Source organism: Scomber scombrus, chromosome 18 (genome assembly GCF_963691925.1).
Source record: "Scomber scombrus chromosome 18, fScoSco1.1, whole genome shotgun sequence".
Taxonomy (NCBI): Eukaryota; Metazoa; Chordata; class Actinopteri; order Scombriformes; family Scombridae; genus Scomber; species Scomber scombrus.
In genome coordinates, this window is record NC_084987.1 from 20775796 (window position 1) to 20795625 (window position 19830).

At 37.6% G+C, this 19830-nt stretch overlaps 3 protein-coding genes and 1 non-coding gene across 4 annotated transcripts; 1 reads left to right on the forward strand and 3 right to left on the reverse strand.

Moving 5' to 3' along the window:
* Nucleotides 1–276: 276 nt before the first annotated feature.
* On the reverse strand, nucleotides 277–7214 carry LOC133999503 (phospholipase B-like 1). The gene is made up of 11 exons (XM_062438701.1): nucleotides 6998–7214; nucleotides 6058–6280; nucleotides 5567–5650; nucleotides 5039–5180; nucleotides 4098–4238; nucleotides 2974–3118; nucleotides 2567–2767; nucleotides 1875–2015; nucleotides 1588–1773; nucleotides 1279–1385; nucleotides 277–1171 (listed from the first exon to the last, which is right to left on the reverse strand). The coding sequence occupies exons 1-11, from the start codon at nucleotides 7065–7067 to the stop codon at nucleotides 995–997; spliced, it is 1617 nt and encodes a 538-aa protein (XP_062294685.1). The 5' UTR covers nucleotides 7068–7214; the 3' UTR covers nucleotides 277–994.
* Nucleotides 7215–7374: 160 nt separating this feature from the next.
* Nucleotides 7375–7447, reverse strand: trnar-ccu (transfer RNA arginine (anticodon CCU)). The gene has a single exon. It is a non-coding gene; the product is annotated as a tRNA-Arg (tRNA).
* Nucleotides 7448–7753: 306 nt separating this feature from the next.
* On the reverse strand, nucleotides 7754–15754 carry pick1 (protein interacting with prkca 1). Its single transcript, XM_062438280.1, has 13 exons — nucleotides 15616–15754; nucleotides 15017–15091; nucleotides 14663–14774; nucleotides 14307–14435; nucleotides 13300–13366; nucleotides 12477–12566; nucleotides 12323–12376; nucleotides 12053–12115; nucleotides 11777–11910; nucleotides 11324–11416; nucleotides 11169–11219; nucleotides 10197–10341; nucleotides 7754–9811 (listed from the first exon to the last, which is right to left on the reverse strand). The coding sequence occupies exons 2-13, from the start codon at nucleotides 15055–15057 to the stop codon at nucleotides 9552–9554; spliced, it is 1239 nt and encodes a 412-aa protein (XP_062294264.1). The 5' UTR covers nucleotides 15058–15091; nucleotides 15616–15754; the 3' UTR covers nucleotides 7754–9551.
* A 36-nt stretch (nucleotides 15755–15790) lies between these two features.
* On the forward strand, nucleotides 15791–18841 carry LOC134000172 (galectin-2-like). The gene is made up of 5 exons (XM_062439508.1): nucleotides 15791–15883; nucleotides 17699–17768; nucleotides 17896–17975; nucleotides 18204–18375; nucleotides 18618–18841. The coding sequence occupies exons 2-5, from the start codon at nucleotides 17760–17762 to the stop codon at nucleotides 18762–18764; spliced, it is 408 nt and encodes a 135-aa protein (XP_062295492.1). The 5' UTR covers nucleotides 15791–15883; nucleotides 17699–17759; the 3' UTR covers nucleotides 18765–18841.
* Nucleotides 18842–19830: the final 989 nt, after the last annotated feature.

Here is a 19830-nt window from a genome sequence, read left to right on the forward strand (position 1 = left end):
ACAACTCATGATCACACACTTTCATAAGATAATTTCCCCAGAGCTTCTTGACAGCAGTAAGCTTTACCATAAAACTTGAAAACAAGTCATTTTTGGAAAACAGTTGTGATCATTTCTTGAAAACACAACAAGCTGAGGCATGTGAAGTGACTTTATCCTCTCCAGTACAGAACTGTCAGTAGGCAGCGGTGAAGTTTTCTAAACCTCAGTGATTAAGATTAAGATTAAGATTAAGAGTGGTTAATCTATATGAGACAAAAGACAGAACTGCACAACTACAACTGTTAAAACTTTAATAAACAAATCACACAAAGAAATACAGGCTTACGCAAAAATATAAACCCAATGCTCTTTCACTGAGCCGACACAAGAAACAGATGCATATAAATCACATCATTAGAGAGGATCAACAGCCCTGAGTATAACATTGCACTGATTGTTTCATTCACCATTATAACTAAAGTATTTGCATGCATGAAAATCAAAATAAAAGAGAAAGAAAATCTATCTGGAAGGACGCAATAACAACTGATTTACTGCATTGATTCTGCATTTTATACAATTATGTAGTAACTCTCATTGTTCAAGGCACAAATGACTGCAGGTATAACATTATTAATGTAAAATTTAACCCTGAGACACATTTTTAATAAAATACTGATTTTAAATCTGGCAGTTTGAAAACGTTTACATTTCAGAAGGTGGAAGCTTTATATCGTAGGAAGAAAGCACATGGTGAGGTGTGATTCTGCATTTTCAGCAATAGTTGAAATAAAAGTCATCATTGTAAAAATCAATGTGTAAACTTCAACAGAAACATCAGATTGTACATTTTAGCTTTGGCATTCATTGCTCTGAAAGACACACACACACACACACACACACACACACACACACACACACACACACACACACACACACACACACACACACACACACACACACACACACACACACACACACACACACACACACACACACACACACACACCCCTCATGGTTCGAAGAGAGCAGGCTGCATCTTGACGAAGGTGAAGTTGTAGTACAGTGGCAGGCCCTGATGGCTGATGCTGCTGAATTTATCCCAAAAGAACGGCGGGAGACCGTCCTGTGTCGTTGGCCCGTTGACCGCCTCCGCACCGAAGTCCCCAGCCATGTTGAAATCTGTTACCTGGAATGATTACAACACGGGAACGAGAGGGAGTCTGAGCTGAGCGAAGAAGCAGTCGATGCTACAAATTTACTAATTCAAAATGATTGTGGCAACAGGATAATTACCTTAGTGTCATAGCAACCTCCTGGTGAAGCTTTCTCTGCCCTCAGGTCGTTACGGCAGCAGATGGACTTGCAGGGGTCACCCTTGGAGTATGGATCCTTCTTGTAGTCTGACAACAATACAAACAAAATAGAGTAACAGTAAACATGATGCTACTGGCAAATCACCTGCTGGTCAACTGTAAATGAAATGTGAGTTTTTCTGTGATGAGTTCAGTGCTACTTTCATTGTGAGGAATAAAACGTGGAAAACATAAGAAATGTGTAAATCATGAAGTCTTGTGAAAGTAACAACGAGACAGAGCCACACACCGTTGAACCTCATGATGTGCTTTAAAGAGTCCAGGTCCTTAACGACAGCCTGGTCACGACGGAAGATCTTGGCCCTGGGACAAAGATCATAGGAGAAGTCTTCTCCGTACTCCTTCCACATTTCACCGTACCCGCTCATCATGTAGATCTTCGGGTGGAAGGGAACGTTGTAGGATGGCCAGTAACCTGTGACAAGCAGAGGCAGTGGCAAATGGTCATTTCTCCTAATGTCCACATGAAAACACTGAAAATACTACAATGTAAAACAGATTTGTTGTTTTTGTGACCTCTGCGCAGTGCCTGTGTCTGGTCAGAGTACTCCACCAGGCCTGGGATCTGCTCCACCACAGTCAAAGCGCCGTCATCAACACTCTGGCCCAGCTTCACTTTGCTCCGGTCCAACACCATGTACTGGTTGTTGTAGGTACCTACAACAGGTGAGGGTGGGTGATGCCGGAGAGGAGGAGAGTATAGCAAAAGGAAGATAGTCTGTAAAATGAGCTTCTGTGCTTTAAAAGCCTTCTGATCTGAGCTCCATAATCACATGACACGTTTTGCACAATACAGGCAAACCTTTCAAACCAATGTGTACTTTCAGGTGCATTACCATGCATCCACTGATTGGTAAAAACAAAACCAGATATGATGCTTTGGGTGATGGATTAGTAATCCCAGTGTTCAAGCTTCAGAATTCATTAACTCTATCTCATATCATGACATGAAACCAAGCATGAGGCTTTAGATGAGACACGCCTCAATCCTTTTCTGTTTCTGGTTGCTGTGATTGACAGTTTACTTAATAAATAAATGTAATCTGGAAGGTAGAAATAATGCATTCAAAAATCTGAAACAATGGTTTGCTTTGGAAAACAATCACTTGATCTGACTTTTACCTGCATGTCTCTTATTGATGACATCACTGTTGTCTTGTAAAATGTGGTAAGTGTATATAAGTATATCACCACTGTGCTCCACTCACCAGAGTTGTACATCGCAAAGGTTTTGGCCCACTCTTCTCCTGTGTGTGCCAAACTGTGAGCCAGCCTGACCCTCTGCCACGCCAGCAGGCTGTTGGGGGTGATTGTGTCAAAAAGGGAGGAGTTGAAGACGTTGTTGGTGGTCTGAGTCATCATCAGACCGCTGCCCAACAAGTAGAAATCATCCAGAGACACCAGGAAACCTGAGGGAGAGATGCACTATTAACTGAGACCATTTCTGACAATCTTCACAATCACATTCACAACGCTGAATTACTGTATGTGACCAGTTTTCAACTATTAAATATCAAATTTCAGTGTTAAGCACACATTGGTACGTTTCTGTTTCTGTGGAATATCGTTTCACATCTTTGTAGAAGTCTTGTTAAGGAGAACTCCCGGTGCCTACCAGGGTAGCTGCTGAAGGACAGTTTTCCAGTGGCAGTGTTGGGTTCAGTGATGCGGAAGTCCCAGTGTTTGTAGATACGCATTGTGGCAGCGTATGTGTACCAGCTGGAGTGGGCAAACAGGAGGTTCTCATAGCCGGGCAGCATCTGAGGTGGGGAGAAAAGAGTAGTCTTCAATGTGGCATTCCTGTGCCAGAAAAAATGACTGGAATTTGTGTCAATGTGACTCAGATTAAAATTAATTAAAAACATTTGACACAGCACCTCAGCACCTTAATTGATGTAATGACCCAGTTTAGGGTGAGATATTTAAGGTTGGGGTGTCAGAAATAATAATAAGAAGTCTTAATTCCCAAAGACCTGTACGTTTTAAAAGAATCAGGTCTCCCAAGACATGTCAGTCTGAGTTAAAGAGATGTGGATGTAAAATAAAGATCTGTAGAATGGATTTCGGTGTTAAGTGTCATATTGCTTCAGTCGACATCTTGGTAAAAGCTGGTACAGACTGTAAAGGTGGCAGTGCTAAACAAAGCAGATAAAATGTTTTTTGTTGTATTTTTCAAGCCATTTAGGTAAAAAAAGAAGGATATTATTGGCTTCAGTTAATGAAGCAACACATTAACTTGGTGCAACTGCAGATAATGTTTCACAAATGCTGCAACACAACAGGAGCAATAAAAAAAGCATAACAGAAGTTGGAATAGTAAACACAAGGCTGAATGGATGTAAAAGACAGAACAACACTGCACTCTACACAGATATAAAATGTGTAGGCAGCCATTCTACATGAGGGTATAATATAATATTCATGCTGTTAATGTTATTTAATATATTTCACTTTGTTTCAGACCACAGCTTATTTCCTGCCCCACACAAGACACATTTACAATGAGTGTGTGTGCAACTTCTTTGTTTATGAGGCAAAAAAACCCCAAAAAACTACTTTCACTACTGCATGTCTGGGACTACCAAAGCCATTGTAGTCCATTGCTTGTGCAGGAGATGAATTGCTGTTTTTGGAGTTGCATTATTAAACACTACAGCTCTGATGAACATCCCTTACATTGTCTTCTTTGTTGCTGTGTGCTATATTCACTCTGACTGGAACCTGTTTTTGTTTTCTAACCTTGATGAGGGCAGAGCAGTGTCCCATCCCTGGAAGTTTGAAGTCTCTGAGCCGAGGGTTGGAGCTGGGGACCAAGGCTGGGATCAGATCCAGCAGGTCTCCCACTGCATTTAGGAACTGGATGTCAAACAGGGACAGCGGCTATGGGAAGGACACGAGATAAACAGCTGTCAGCAAATGAAAATGAATAGTAGTGTTGCTTCAATAGTGAAACAGCCTAGTACTACAAAAATAAGTCTTTACCAAGACAACTGATGAACTGAGAGCTGTGCACATTCACTGAAATCAGGAGCTATTTGGAAACCTTTCTGAACCTCTTAACTTCAAACTGGTGCTTAAAGTAAATAAACTATGGCAAATTCATACTATTTACAAATGCAAACAACTGGAATTCAGTTATATTGGCAGTATTATTGCTATAACATAATGATAATGGCACCATATGTTGGGTTGTTTCATAGTGGATCATACACCAGCTTTAAAAAAACTACTGTATCTATCTGTTTACTCCACTTTAACAATTAAAGGGACATGAGATGATGTGACGTATGATATATGATCACAAGTTTGTACCAGAGCTTCCTCATTTTAAATGGAAACCTGGCAGAGCAGTGCTTAAATGTGGTGCAGCAGTCAAATGAAGTTAAAATCCTCTTAAGTTGAAATTTCCTTTAAGAACAGTAGATTTTTACACACTTATAAAGATGATTTTTTTCTTCTATGTTTTATCTGTGCATATACAATACAGTAATGTATACTTGCAAACCTGATATTGAACAGCTGCACGTTTCTTTTTATTTTATTTTCTTACATTTATTGGTTTCCATTGCTTTTGTGGGGCATTGCTTCTTAACTGTCGTGTTTTTGGTGTGTACACAGGGCATCTATGCATGTAAAAGAGTTGTTGTTTTTATAAAAATGTTAAGATATGACTGTCACACCTTTTTGCCGTACTTCTTGGCCCAGTCTGCGACTCCTGCTTGCAATCCGTCCATCTGGGCCACGATGAAGCCCGCGTGTCTCCACAGAGGGTCGGAGCTCTTGTTCAGTTTCACCTGTTCTCTGGTCCATGAGTCCTGCTTCCTACAAGTTACAAGTCACATAGTGTTGACAGCTCTCATTACTCATTATTCTCATTTAAAACACTGAAAAGTAAAGAGCCAAACACAGAGCTATTCATGATCAAAAGCTGTGATTTAGTGGAATCACTGTACAGGTACGTTTTAATAAACTGACCTAAACTGAGGACTTGTGGATGGAAAGACAACACAGCTCCCTTGGGTCAGTGAAAACCTTTCAAACATATTGTATTATGCTCGAAAGTGTATGTGGCCCAAGTGTAGCATGAGCTGAACTGAACATCTTTGAGAAGAGGATATGAAAGATGATGACAGTGATGTGTGACTCAGATTGTGGACTGTTTGAGACTGCGGTGGTGCTGCTGTGGTTTCAAAAGAGAACAGACTCACTTCATGAAACTCTGAACCGGGCCGAGGATCTTTGGGTCCTGGATGAGCTGCGGATACATGTTGGCGTAGTGGTTGATCATCTGCCTGAAAAGGGAAAGTAAGTATGAATATTCAATGACTCTACTCATGACAACAGAAGTACAGTATTTAGAATCTCGAAACAAAGTGATTAATAATGTTTAATGACGTCTTGATTGGTCATTTGTTTTCTATAAACCTTAATGATTGGAGGGGCTGCCAGTAAGCTTCCAGGTGTTATAGAAGGTGTCAAAGGTAAAAGTTTCTTATCTTCCTCATCATCAGGCCAACCAATCACCAGTTTGATAACCGATATTTGTTTTTTTGTTATCTTATCATTATACTGTGTGATGCAAGACAGATTTTTGTGTGAACAGGTTATTTTATTTTATCATCAAATGTTTGAATGGCATGAATGTGACACTATAAATCTTGTTAGATGACAAGCCTGACAGCACATTTACTGGACTTACTGAGCAGAGAGGAAGCCTTCGAGGTATCCCGCCAGGAAGAAGGTGATCTCATCAGTTTCGGGGGTCTTTCCGTACCCTGCACGGATCTCTAGGATGCTCCAGCCTGTACTGGACAGGGTGTCATTCAGGTAACCATATGCATCCCCCGCTGTCTCCAGCACCCCCTCCTTCAGGAGGACGCTCTTGTGCTGGGGGTCCCAGTACACTGTGGCTGCTGTCATCTCTAAAGAAATCAAACACCATTAAGAAGATGAAAACAACACAAAATGGCTATAAAAGAGCTGCTATACTGCATTCAAGAGTAAAAAGTCTCCTGTTTGCAGTAAATCCAACAATCTACTATGTTTCTCTTTTCTACTATTCATTTCATTTTTTATTTTTTTGTCTTACATGGACTCGTACCTCTCCCACTGAGTCTGTTATTTCTGCAATGTATTTATGTAGTGTATTGTGTTGTAGTATCCCTCTTGTATTGGTGACATTAAATTAGTAATTTGTTATGACTTGCACAGGGACTAAAGATGGCAATGAGCTCATGAACACATTTACATTGATGTGGAAACTGACATGTTGATTAATGTGCACTGTCCCTGCTAAATAATATACATATTTATTTTTAGCTGAAGTGACAGTGACAGGTGACATTTACTCACGCAAATTCATTTACAAATGGATTCATGGATATTAACGAAAATGAAAGTTAAAACTAAAACATTTCAATGGGACGAGCCCTCGTTAGTTTGGGGATTACCCTGTATGGGCAAACAAAACATATTCAACTCAACTTAAATCAAAGCCACTGACAGACAGTGAGTAAATATCACTGTTGTTAAATAGCACGCATGCGTAAAGCCAGTTTCTATTAGTAAGATCCTGCTAAATAAAGCCATTAGAGCCTTACACAAACAACCGTGATTTATCTCAAACTCGGCCTACTTACTGTCGGAAGAGGCGACGGTCGCAGCCACATTGCATAAAACAAAGACATACAGCCTCTCCACTAGGAGCATAGCTAGTTGGAGATAAAACCTAAACTAAGTGCAGAACAGAGACAGGGATCAGCCAACGGTGCTGAAGGCGAAGAGGAAATCAGTTGTTATATATGTGACGGAGGGAAAGTCCAAAGCAGCGGAGCGGAGCGTTTCCTGATTGGCTGCGAGCCGGAGGAAAAGGGAACACGTCGTACATGTGCCCTTTATGGGTGAGCAGAGTTGCGTCGTTAACTTTCATACACACACAGCTAATAATAATATGATCATTATTCAATTTTACTGTGTATTTCGCCGTCTTAGTCTAACACCAGATAGCAAAATCTTTCACCCCAGATGGGACTCGAACCCACAATCCCTGGCTTAGGAGGCCAGTGCCTTATCCATTAGGCCACTGGGGCTACGCGGCTATACCGTATAGTCAAATATCATTTTAAAGATAATACACCACCCAGCACAACAGGTGCATTAAAGGACTTTTCTGAGAGGAAGTGTTCGTATATTCAGCGAAGGTGGAGCAACATTACTATGTTTCAATTTCAACATGTAAACTGTTGAATTCACTGTTTTAGTATTGTGCAGTATGACTTTTTTAAAATTTCTTTTTTACTCTTTTTGATAAATTACTTTACGCCCCCCCTCCCCCCAAAAAAACAAAAATAACATAAATATTCCTCTAAAACAGACCAAACACGTTTTAGTTATTATTGTATTTGTTTATTTATGCTTTTAAAAAAGTTGCTTAGGCCATTTTAAGGTTCACTTCCGTAAGTTAGTTGTAGTTTTCTATGAACTGACCTGTATGAGACAAAATAAAAATACAGCAGGTCCCTTTGATTCATACATTCCAGTTATTTGGAGACAAGACACAAAGAAAAATTTCCTTCAACACAAGGCCAGTCAGTCATTGCTGATTGCAGGACAGTGTGATCTGATGGGAAATGCTGCCCCCAAGTGATGACCTCAAACACGTTTCAAACAGTTAATCCTCAAAATGCACAAACCACCCAGCCAAAATATCCTATTTCACAGGACACTCACACACACAAAAAACAGAAAAAAAGAAATGAAAAAAAAAGAAGAGACAAAACCCCAGAGTTACATGGGTGGATAATTATATTCACTATAATATAGAATCAATCTCACAACTTACTGATCATTAATCTTTTAAATATATTTGACAATAATAAATAAAGTTGGAATGACAAGAGTTTTTATACTCTTTCCCTTCATACATTCTTATTTACAGGTAGTGTTTGCAATTTCATTCCACCTCCGCAGCATGATAAAGCTCTGAGAGGATGTTTGTGTCCACTAACTTTCTCATCTCAAACAAAAACATTACCGGAGTGCTGGAATCACAAAGAAAACAGGAATTAAAAAGAAAACATGGTGCATTCAGGGGAAGTGAGAAATGAAAGTGTTACAGGGAAATAACACAGTTTAGATTGAAGTATACAGATTGAATAAAAAAAATACTTTGGTTATGAAGCTCTCTGTAGGCTCTCCCTTATCAAACAACTAATGTTTTTAAAGATGAAACAACATCCCCATAAGATGTGTAACAGCTGCATGTAACAAACATTTCAAGTAGTAACATGATCATGTCTGTGTCAGTCCCAATCTTCAGTAAACACCTTTAAAATGTTTAGGTGTTTTAGGTGTCTCTGCAGCGATACCGCTCATTTACCAGAAAAAAATGTTTTAGGTAGCTAAATAAGTACACTTATTCTAGTGCAAAATTACAGTGTCTTAATTTTCTTACTTATTTTAAAAACCTATGTTGTTGGCTGTGGTTGTCTTGTTTTGTTTCAGTGTCTTTTAATGCACCGAGCAGAAGTAGCACTCCTAATTTTGTTGTATTCTCTACAATGACAATGAAGGTTTTCTATTCTATTCTAAACAACTCACTGTCTGTCAAATGTTTATAGCAAATACAATGAAATAAGAAAATAAATAAAGGTTTAGCTTTAACAATCCAATGTATACAAACTTAAACACAGCTCAGACCCATTATACTTCATGATACCAAGGCACACCTCGTATGTATTTAGCTCCTCCTCTGCAGCATTAAAATAAAAAATTAAATTACAGTTGCCTTCTGTTAGATGTGTCTGTCACACTCATTCAGCAATGACCTTATGAGTGACGGACAGTCGCTTAAAAAAGCAGGAAGTTCACGTTTTAAAGAGAAAGTTGAGTCAAAATTTGTGACGGTAAAATGATATGGTAAAATAATCACAAAGCTGTTGATTTGAGAAGATTTGACAAAGAAAACGCCACCAAAAGACCAAACAACAGGATTACAGCAGCAATTCTCAGTAGTATTCACCTTTGTGACACCAGTGTTAAGCATTTCAACCGCTATATTTCACTCTAAAGATCACTGTTGGGTGAGAGCGGCGACATGAAATGCAAGTGAAGGACAGTAAGTGCGGTGGATTAAATGTCCACAAAAACACCACACACACACACACGCCCAAACAAACAAACACACACTCACACTCATTCGTCATCGATCAGTTTCTCAGCGCCGTTCTCTGCTTGTCTCCCTACGCTGCTTCCTCCTTCCTCTCCGCCTCCTCCCTCCTCCTCCTCATCGTCTTCAGTGTAAGAGAGCGACTGGCTGCCGTAGTTGATCATGGTGCGGGAGAGGTCCACTTCGATGGGGAAGACATCCGCCTCCTTCAAGACGGCGTAGCACTCGTCGTAGTAATGTGACATGCCTGAGACGAAGCGCTGCAGCTGGAACACAATGTCTTGGACTGCAGGTGAACGAGAGGGGAGGGGGTAAAAGAGTGGGAAATTTAGTGACATGTGAGGAAGGCTGAGTTGCACATTGAAAAACAACAAAACATTTAAAATATCCCACTGTAATTATCTGTGTGTATGTATATCCTCTTGACAATGAGTGATATAAAATGAAATTAGAGTAGTTTAAAATACACTTTACATAAAAAACCTGTCACATTATTTTTTTAAAGTTTCTATTTAAAACATGTTATATTGGAAACATGTATCTTTAAATATGCAACTTGTAAACCTCTTTTTGTCTCATGTGTGGCATGTACATTTACACTCACTACTGTCACATCCTGTTTTAAATAAGATGGCTGGTAAAAAAAGACTTGGAAAACAACAACAACAAACCATGTTTCTGATCCAGCAGCTCTATCTTCTCCAGAACGTCCTTGCGCATCTTAGCGAAGCGGGCGCGAGCCTCCTGCCGACATCTCAGCACCAAGCGGTACTCATAGTTACCAGTGCTGACACGATACAGAGGCTCTCCCATGGCCTGTAGAAAGAAGCACATTAATCACTGCTTCAGATTGTTTGAGCGCATAAAAAACAACACGCCACAGACCACTGATTTGATCAGTCAAGGTTTCATAGTTTGAACAGTTTAATGGCATCTGCTCCAAAATAAACTCAAGTTTGTCTGCTCTCCTCTAAATAAGGCCATCATGTACAGTATACAGATAAAATAAAAACATGTTACACAACTCTACTCTTGTGCCCCGTGTTTTATTCAGCTTCATCAGAGTGATGCCTGATGCTTCCATTTCCCTTATATGCATTTGATTGTTTCATCATGTGATCAATTAATCACTTTAAATATAATATATATAAAACATCATAATCACTTCTTCATAATTTTTATATATGAAATTGACACAATGACTATGAGAGAAATGTCAATTATTATCTCGATTAACTGATTAGCCATTTGAGCTAAACTAAACTTTTGAATAATCCCAGTCAGTATCTTGTGCAATTCCATGGCTGTTTTTACTCAGAACATATGTTTGCTATATTTTATAATATTTCACATATTAATTACACGTTTTTATTTATAGTCATTTCACCTATCTTTTGTGGATTTGATATTTTTCCTTTTTGCTTAGGTACTTTTTTTTGCCTTCTGTTTTTTGACTGTTATGAACCAGAAATAGGTAAAAATCTCAGTACGTTTCTTGTGTTCATCTCAATCTTTAAAAAAAATCCTGATGAGTAACCCAAGAATCTTTGAGGAAAAAAGCAACACTTTTTCTTTGGCAACCTCATTGTATGTCTCCTATATCATAGACTGATTAAATGTATTATACTGAAATGACAACTCACAATACTGCTGTATTCTTCATCATCCATTTCCTTCACCTTTAGACAGTATGACTGAAAGACAAAAGAGACTCATACTGATATTCTGTTGACAGGCACTGAACTTGTTTAACAGCTTTACGAGTGATGTCGCACTAGTGTGAGTGCTGTGGCCTTACCAGATACTCAAACTTCACATCCAGGTACTTGCGGATGGTGAGCTTTGTGTCTGGTATTGCCTTGTGAAGGTACGTGTTCAGATCGTGGAGCATCTGCACAACATGATATGATTGGTGAGGTTTGATTTTAAGTCAGACAGACATTACAGCTACTGCATAAAAGACAAATAGACAAATATAATATAATAGAAACAAGAAAGATATACCGAATATGATATACTATATCAAAGTGTAGATCACAGCATTAATATTTATATATGTCTAACCTTCACCATGAAACTGACTTCATCATACACAATAACATCCCTTGCAGAGATCTGATTTTCACCTTAATAAATTTAATAGACAAATACACAAACAGTGTTAAAATGTGATTTTTCAGCCATTCATAAAAGGCAAAAAAAAAAAAAAAAAAAGATAAAATGATGAAGTCGAAACACTTTTTGAACTCACAGGCTTGATGGTCTTTAGTAGCTGGATACCATATTTCTCAATGTTGCGGTGAGCATCAGCAAACTTCACAAAGGCCTCACTGGCTGCAGCCTGGGGCTCTCGTACTCCGATGACAGAAAAAACATCCCCAAACGCTGTAAGGGTACAGTAGGTTGTCAAACTCCAGTCAGATATATTAGACTCTATATTTATCTTTTTAGTTATTCAATATCAAGGATAAAAAGGTACAGCATCGTGTGATGCTATCTTTTATCATTTTTGATCACAGTAACTCACCTCTGTGTGTTTGAGAAAGCTCAAAGAATGCTCTGAGCAGTCTCTTTGTGTGCTCCATCAGTCCTACAGGCAAGCAGAAAACAATAATGACATACTGGTTTGAACAAACAGCAGCAAGTGAGTCTGCACTAAACTCACTCCAACATATGATTACTGTATCTAATGAGAATACTACACAATTATTATGATTAATACTTTTCAAATGTTGCGATGACAGTAGCCAAGATTGTTACAATACGTGTTTTGTTTGGTATTTTGATCATTCTTTACCTTTGTAGAGCTCTGCTGTTTTCTCCAGTTCTTCTAGTCTTTTGACCAGTCCATCTGTAAAATAAAGCTCATTTTGTAAATATCTATACATACATAATGACTAAAATGATCATATTTACTGTTTAAATGACTAAAATGATCATAGCAGTATCACCATTGCATAGGATAGCTCTGCTGAGTCCAAGAGCATCTGCTGTGCCTGAGCTCATATTCTCTACCAGGCGATGTTTGACTTTTTTCAGCACTGAAAAACACAAAATATGTGTTAACACACCACAGCACTGAGTAAGAGTTGTTGTGATAATGGAAGAATGTAATGCACAAACTGAAAATACAGAATCCACAGAAGGTGAAGTAAACAATAGATCAAGACTAACAGTGAGTATGTGGGTCATTCCATGTGAAATCAACAGAGGTATCCTCACAGACCATCATACTATATCAATAATGTCACTGTACCCAACAACTAGCGTGCAAAACTTTTAGCTTGTATCTTCTTTCATTTCTGAGATATCGAGGCTTTAAGAAGGAAAAAAAGGCCTGCCAAAAAACTCTGAAGTTCCATAAATCATTACTTTTGAACCGTTTATTCTAGATACTAAAATGTTCAGAGACGGTTCTACACTATTAGATGTCTTTAACTTGTAAAATACAGCCAACAGTTTCATATTATCCAAGTTATGGCTTCCTGAAAATTGTATAAAAAATGATTTTGTACTTGTGAGCACTACATCAGAACACTGAACCTCATCAGATCTTTTAAATTTTGATATATAGTACTTTCTTTGCAACTACGTACATGATTTAAAGGAAAAATTAATGCACGCCTATATTTCAAGCACATATTACCCATGTATGACAAAGTCTACCATACAAACAAGAGCATGTTTTATTTGGTAAATGCCCAACATATGAAGTTGGTCCATAAATCTGTTGATTTAACCAGGAATTTCCCATGTGTCTAGTGGAAGAGATACCTATATCCAGAGATTTCCCCTGTTTTGGGTCGGCCTGCAATTTGTTGTAGTGGATTACTGCCTCTCCCTGTAAAAACATAATCAATAATCAATGGAATCAACAGCAAAAAAAAAAACATTCCCTATTTAAAGCAGAAAGAGAAAAATCTGCCCAACATTAATTAAATATAAAAAATACAGTGTTTAAAATGGATCCTTGGCACATTTTCCACTGTCATGATGTCACAAGTGAAATCGACATGAAGTATTTGCTCTGAATAGGCAACAATAACACAATCTAATCCCTTAACTCCCACAATGAGCCCTGTCTTTAATCCACCATGCAGGAAGTCATGGAATTTCCTGGGCGCCAACAATGGATGACAAAAACAACACAGCCCCTCTGCAGAGGTGATGTGCCAAATGCCATGAGCTATTCTGCTGACCTGTTTAGCACAGCTTGGCAAGCAAGTTAAGTCCCTCTTCTCCACAGTCTGATGGGGGGTTCACACCCGAAATTATACTCTTGCGATATTTACTGATAAATCTGCAGCTACAGTGAGAAACAAAACTGTGAGTAACGACTTATTCTTTTTTCACATTTCTGTTTGTGTCATTGTGTGTTATAGATTTCAAATATACAAATATCATATATAATAATATGTGTCTAAATGTTGGTTAGTAAGTAAGTTAAGTTAAATATATGTTTAACCAAAATTGCCAGACCAAAAGGACTCCCAAACTGAGCATAAAAAGAAATTCAAACAAAGTCAGATTTTCTGCCTGAGTAAGTGAGGGGCAAAACCAAATAAAAATGACCTGTGTTTGACAGGTGGCTGGCATTAATCTTTCACCTTATTCGTTAACTATTTTAATAACTAACTGAGACAACTGTATTGGTGAAAAACTCGACTGTGTGTTCACAGAAAGGCAGAATTGGTAAATAACAAGCCCTCATATCACAACCTGGTATTATTGAGAATTGTAAATGATTATGGACTGTGATTCTCTCCTCTGCACTTGTGTACCTGGACAGCTTGAATCATCTTGGCCACCTCCACCTTAGTCTTTCCCTTCACAGGTTTGCCATTCACGCCTGTGATTTCATCACCTGCGGCCAGCGTCCCATCCAGAGCTGCTGGGGTGTTATCAAAGACCTGCAAGACAAGAGAAACCACATTCAAAAAGGTACCAATAACAGACTGTCTACATTTCACTTCTGGCTTATTCAAATGGAGCTTTTTCAGTATTGTATCAACTTAATGCTACGCTATGTCAAAACATATGTTTTAAATTTGATACTGATTAGAACATTTGAAACATGATTCAAATGTCCTGTTTTAAGTTAATAAAACACAGTTAACATCAACACCACTGCACTTACCTGCACAATGTAGAGACAAGGACAGTACTGTGCCCCGCCCCCAATGCTGATCCCTATCAGGTTATTAGCATCTTTCTTCAGACACACAGTGCCGGGGACTGTAGGTATTCCCCTGTCAATGAGAGAAAATATTTGAATTTTATATTGGCAGCATTTATTTGACTCTGCTTATGACAATCTTAGTTCATATCAGGATTTGGACTTACACTGTTAACTACTGTTTTAAGAGTTTAGGGAGATCTCTCAACATGGTTTGATTTGTCACTGTATGTGATCCCATGTATGAATAAAAGGTTACAGTAACACATCATTGAATGGGAAGTGAAATGGGGACAAACAATCATTGTGACTCACAGTTTGTCCTCCTCCAATTCATAGTCCATGTCTGTAAACATCACAGGACAGCGTCACTCCTGTCCCCTGTAAAACCTGCCAGAGATTATAACAAAACCCATAAACACAGTTTGACTAAGGATTGATATTATGAAGACGAAAATATCAAGACAGAGTTCTGACCTGTGAAATATAAACATTGTTTCAAAGTCGAGTTTGTCAATCTAAGAAGTACTTTATCTATCAAATTGAATTAATGAAAATATGTGCAAAATAACGCAAGTCATTCTGCGGTGATCTGGCTCAAAAGAGCGAAAGAAACGTGAAGCTCATTTCGGAGGTTTCAGTGTGAAGACGCTGCTGCAGGTGAACTACCAGCTGCTAACTTGTAATGCATGTCAAGCCCATGAGTTTAGCCAGTTAAATGAGTGTGAGTGAAACAGTTATACAGCATAAATAAATCTATGCGGTGTTTATAACCGGGAAGATTTCCTTATGATGACGTAAGCCAAAAAGCATGAAAATTGCTCGCTATAGCTAATTAGCTGCTAGCTTCTGTAGGCTAGTGGCAGGTGAAATAGCTACTTTCTAATAATATTAACACACCGTTAGTGAGTTACCTTGACTAGAAAGCGCACCACGTCATACAAATATCCCTTTGTATGCATAAAAAGTGAAATGCCGTTGTTAAATCGTTCCCTTTAGTTGTAAATATATTAATTTCCAAATCCACTGACAGCTCCTCTGTTTACTTTCAGGCGTCACTTCCGGTCACTAGCGGAAGTTGTTTGTGAAGATTTTTGCTCTTTCCTAATGGTCACAGATAGAAAAAGGAGCTCCATAATATTCAGGGAGAGTAATAAACATATTCGTAATATCTGTATTTAGGTAAGCCTTGTTATTAGCTTATAAGATACTGAACCACACTACGAGTTAAAAAAGACTTTAACGTACCTTTGTATATCATCATATCACTTTTTTTTTTATCGCCCTCTAGCGGCGTCAGACACATTGCTGGTTAACTGTAGTGTTAGAACCGTCATTTCTACATTGTGATAACCATTGAGTGTATATAAATAATATGTAATTAAATAAATATATGCAGTCAAAATATGTTTATAAATATAGGTGGTATATTATTAATAAGACATAAATACATAATTTGGATTAGAGGAGATCCCGTGACAAATGGAGGCAGCCAAGTACTACGGCTTTTCAGTAGTTTTAATAACTATGTGGTACCTAATGTGGCACACACAACTGTCAGGGGTTAAAATAGGAACAAGAGGTACGATTCAATTGAGTAATATCACATGTCGCAGTTCCTCTTCATGACACTGGAGGGAAGCAAAAACTGATGATTGAATTGAAGACTGTCTTGGTCTGCTGGTTGATAAAGACTGCATCAATGTAAGGATTGTATTTTGAGTAATAGTCTACAGATCATCAGTATGAATATCTGTGTTATTCCCACTGAATGAATGATTATCTTATTAACTGTGGACATATTCATTTAATGTAATGTCAATCTTTAATTGACGGAACAAGTTAAGATTAATCTTAAAGATCCCCTCCAGGTATGTTTTAAAATTTATATAAAACACTATACTGTACTTTGAATAATAATTTGTGTCTGATATCTTTTTTCACCACAAAATAAGTTAAATTGTCTGGTGAAGATCCTTAAAATCTGTTCCTTCTCCCCCATTACAAGTTACAGAAATGTTATATATGAGAATATTGTTCATTTAAAAAGTTTAACATTTTGAGGCAATATGTCTCCTATTTCACTATAATGTTCATTCTCAGTGTTTGTGCACTGGATGCTTAAAATGTCCACATCACACTGGTGTAAGTTGAATATTGGAATATTAGGATTCACTTCCAAACTATTTGTGATGTCACAAATCATGCTCATAGGCCTGCCCTTTTAAATCAGATGTTTTTTAATGAGCTTACAGAAGCTTTCCACTTTCAACAGATGAATGTTGAAACAAACTCAGCACAAACATCATCCTGCACATTGAAGCGCAAACATTAAACTGCTGGTACAAGGAGAAAAACACATTTTTGAGTGGAACAGGACTTTAAAATGAAAGCAAAAATGTTAAATGACCACATATTATTATAATAATATTGATAGTGAAGACCAAATAAGGTCCTCCTTGAATTTTCTATCAAGAAGTCACTGTAAATGACGGAGCAGACTCACACACAGTAAATAAATGAACAGTGAATAAATCATGCCGATTAATACAATATACTGTTCAGGGCAGTATAAGAGACAGGAGAGTAAATAAATCATTATGTCTTATATACTTAAAATCCATTGTTAATTATTAAAGAGTCAGGAGGGTGTTTTTCCTCCAGTTTAATGAATAATACCTTTAGGTTTCTTCTCAGTGTACAAGACTGAAACAGCTCTTTAAAGTCAACAGTGTGCAGAGTGGTTTGTTCAGACTCTTCACAGTGGCTCAGTGGCAGCTGTTACTCAGTTTGTTCAGTAATCAAGGAGAGAATGAATCTCATTTACATGAGTTCAACAGCAATGATTAAATGTAAAGCTGCATCTGCATAGAATAGACTTATTCATTGTGATGATGATGATTGGGCCAAACTGTGATGATAAGTCATTTAATTTAATCATTTGTGCTTATAAATTAAGTGAAACTTCACCGTCACACTACTTACTTCTTGTCCCAGGACAGAGAACCATCTTCCATCTTATTAGCTCCAGGGCTCTTCACCAACACCAGCATCCAATATGAGCATGGTAAGTTGAGCTGCTTTGTTTCTGCTTTTATAGATTATAGATTTACACACTATAAAGATGACAAACTTTAATCTCTCATTTCCTAATTAAACTTGTTGAAACTGAACTTCACAACTGTGTTTGTCAGAAACTTGAATTGAACAATGTGGAGCTGAAAGCTGGAGATCAGCTGAAAATAAAGGGGCTAATTCACCATGATGCTGATAGGTAAGCTAAACAAAGACTTACATTTATTCTATAGTAGCCCCTTAATGGAATAAACTAATGTAAAGATATCTATATTATAATTGTAAATCTGGAACAATGCATACTTTCTTTGTGGGGCATTCATACTTTTTAATAAATATCCTGAATGTGAATATGTGTCTAATATTCTGAGCTCTGCAAACACAAACATTAAGATTACATTTATTATATAATCTCTGATCCACTCAGATTCCAGATCGACCTCGGCTGTGATGCAGAGGACCTGGCTCTGCACTTCAACCCTCGTTTCCATGACGACACTGATGGAGCTGTTGTCGTGTGCAACTCGAAGACTGATGGTTGCTGGGGCGACGAGAAAAGGGAAATACACAACCCCCTACACAGGGGCGCAGATTTCAAGGTGAGGAGATGTGACTACAAGAAGTGAAGATGTGTGAACTTTGAGTTTAGTGATGTGGAAGCTTTGGCTACATTTTGAAAGACTTCAAAGGTCAGTTTGCCCAAATCACAAAAAATATATTTCCTCACTCACGCCAAGAAGATAGTTTGAGTTTTGTTTGGAGACGTTTTGATGAATCTGTCAGAGATGTTTGCTGCTAAAGTAGAAAGAGTTTTACTTTATGAACATGTTTTCTGTTTCAGATTGTGTTGAAACATGCTGGAGACATGTTTGAAGTGGAGCTTCCTGATGGACAGGAAGTCCAGTTCCAAAACCGTGTTGGCATGGACGTCATCAGCTACATCAGAATCACAGGAGACCTCAAACTGACTTCCTTCAAGATCTGCTGAGAGACACAACTGCTCTCACACATGCATGCTGTGTTTATCAGTTACTGTAAGAAACATGAATCATAAAGAGATGTAGATGTTCAGTACACAGAGAATGTATCCTTACTTAAATATTTCCTGTTGTGCAGCAGAAAATAAAATGTTTCAATTCAAATTGTCTTTCAATGTCAGTTTTCACAAATTGAAGCCTAATCCTGCTTGAAAGCCCAAATCATTTTTATTTTATTGTAAATAATCCAAATATTGCAGATTTTAACAAGTTAGTGAAAACAGTAGTAATGATGATGTGAGGTCAAAGTAACATGACGATGATGTTTGTGCTCAACAAAAGTTTGAATGAAGCAGAAATCTTTATAATTATGATATTGTTTATACACAAATAGTTTTGCTCAGTGAAAACTTTTTAAAAGTTTGAAAAATGTTCAAATTTCCTGCATTATACAACACATCAAATGCTGATTGAATATATAATATAATATTTATACAGTCAAAGGTGATGCACCATGTTATCAAATCTGTTAGTTTTTGAGATGTATAACATCAAATGATACTATAAAAACACCTGAATGTGTGAAAAATAATATGAAAAAAAGAAACACCTGCACATTTACTCCAAGCCACAAAGGTTTATTGATGAAAATGTTTCAATCCTACATGAATCTTCATCAGGTCAAAATGTTTAATAAATGACAAAAATGTTCATATTTATATATCATGCACACTAATAGGCTGACAAGCTCTATGATGACAGGAGAGGTTAACCATCAAAACCTCTCAGTGTGATAAACATCCAAAACAATTAACATTTCAATAAAGTACATAGGAAAAAATATAATTAAAAAGCAGCAACACAACAGTCAAACATCTTATATAGAAAGATTATATCAGATTCATCATCACATATTTAATAATCTACATCACCTACGTTCAAAATATATTGTATTAAGAAAAAAGAAAGAAATATCAAATTCTTGAACATAAATTGGGTCTTAACATCTTTCTATAAAAAGTTGACTAGATCAAATAACAAAGAAAATGACACAACTGCTAGAGAGGGCCATCATGA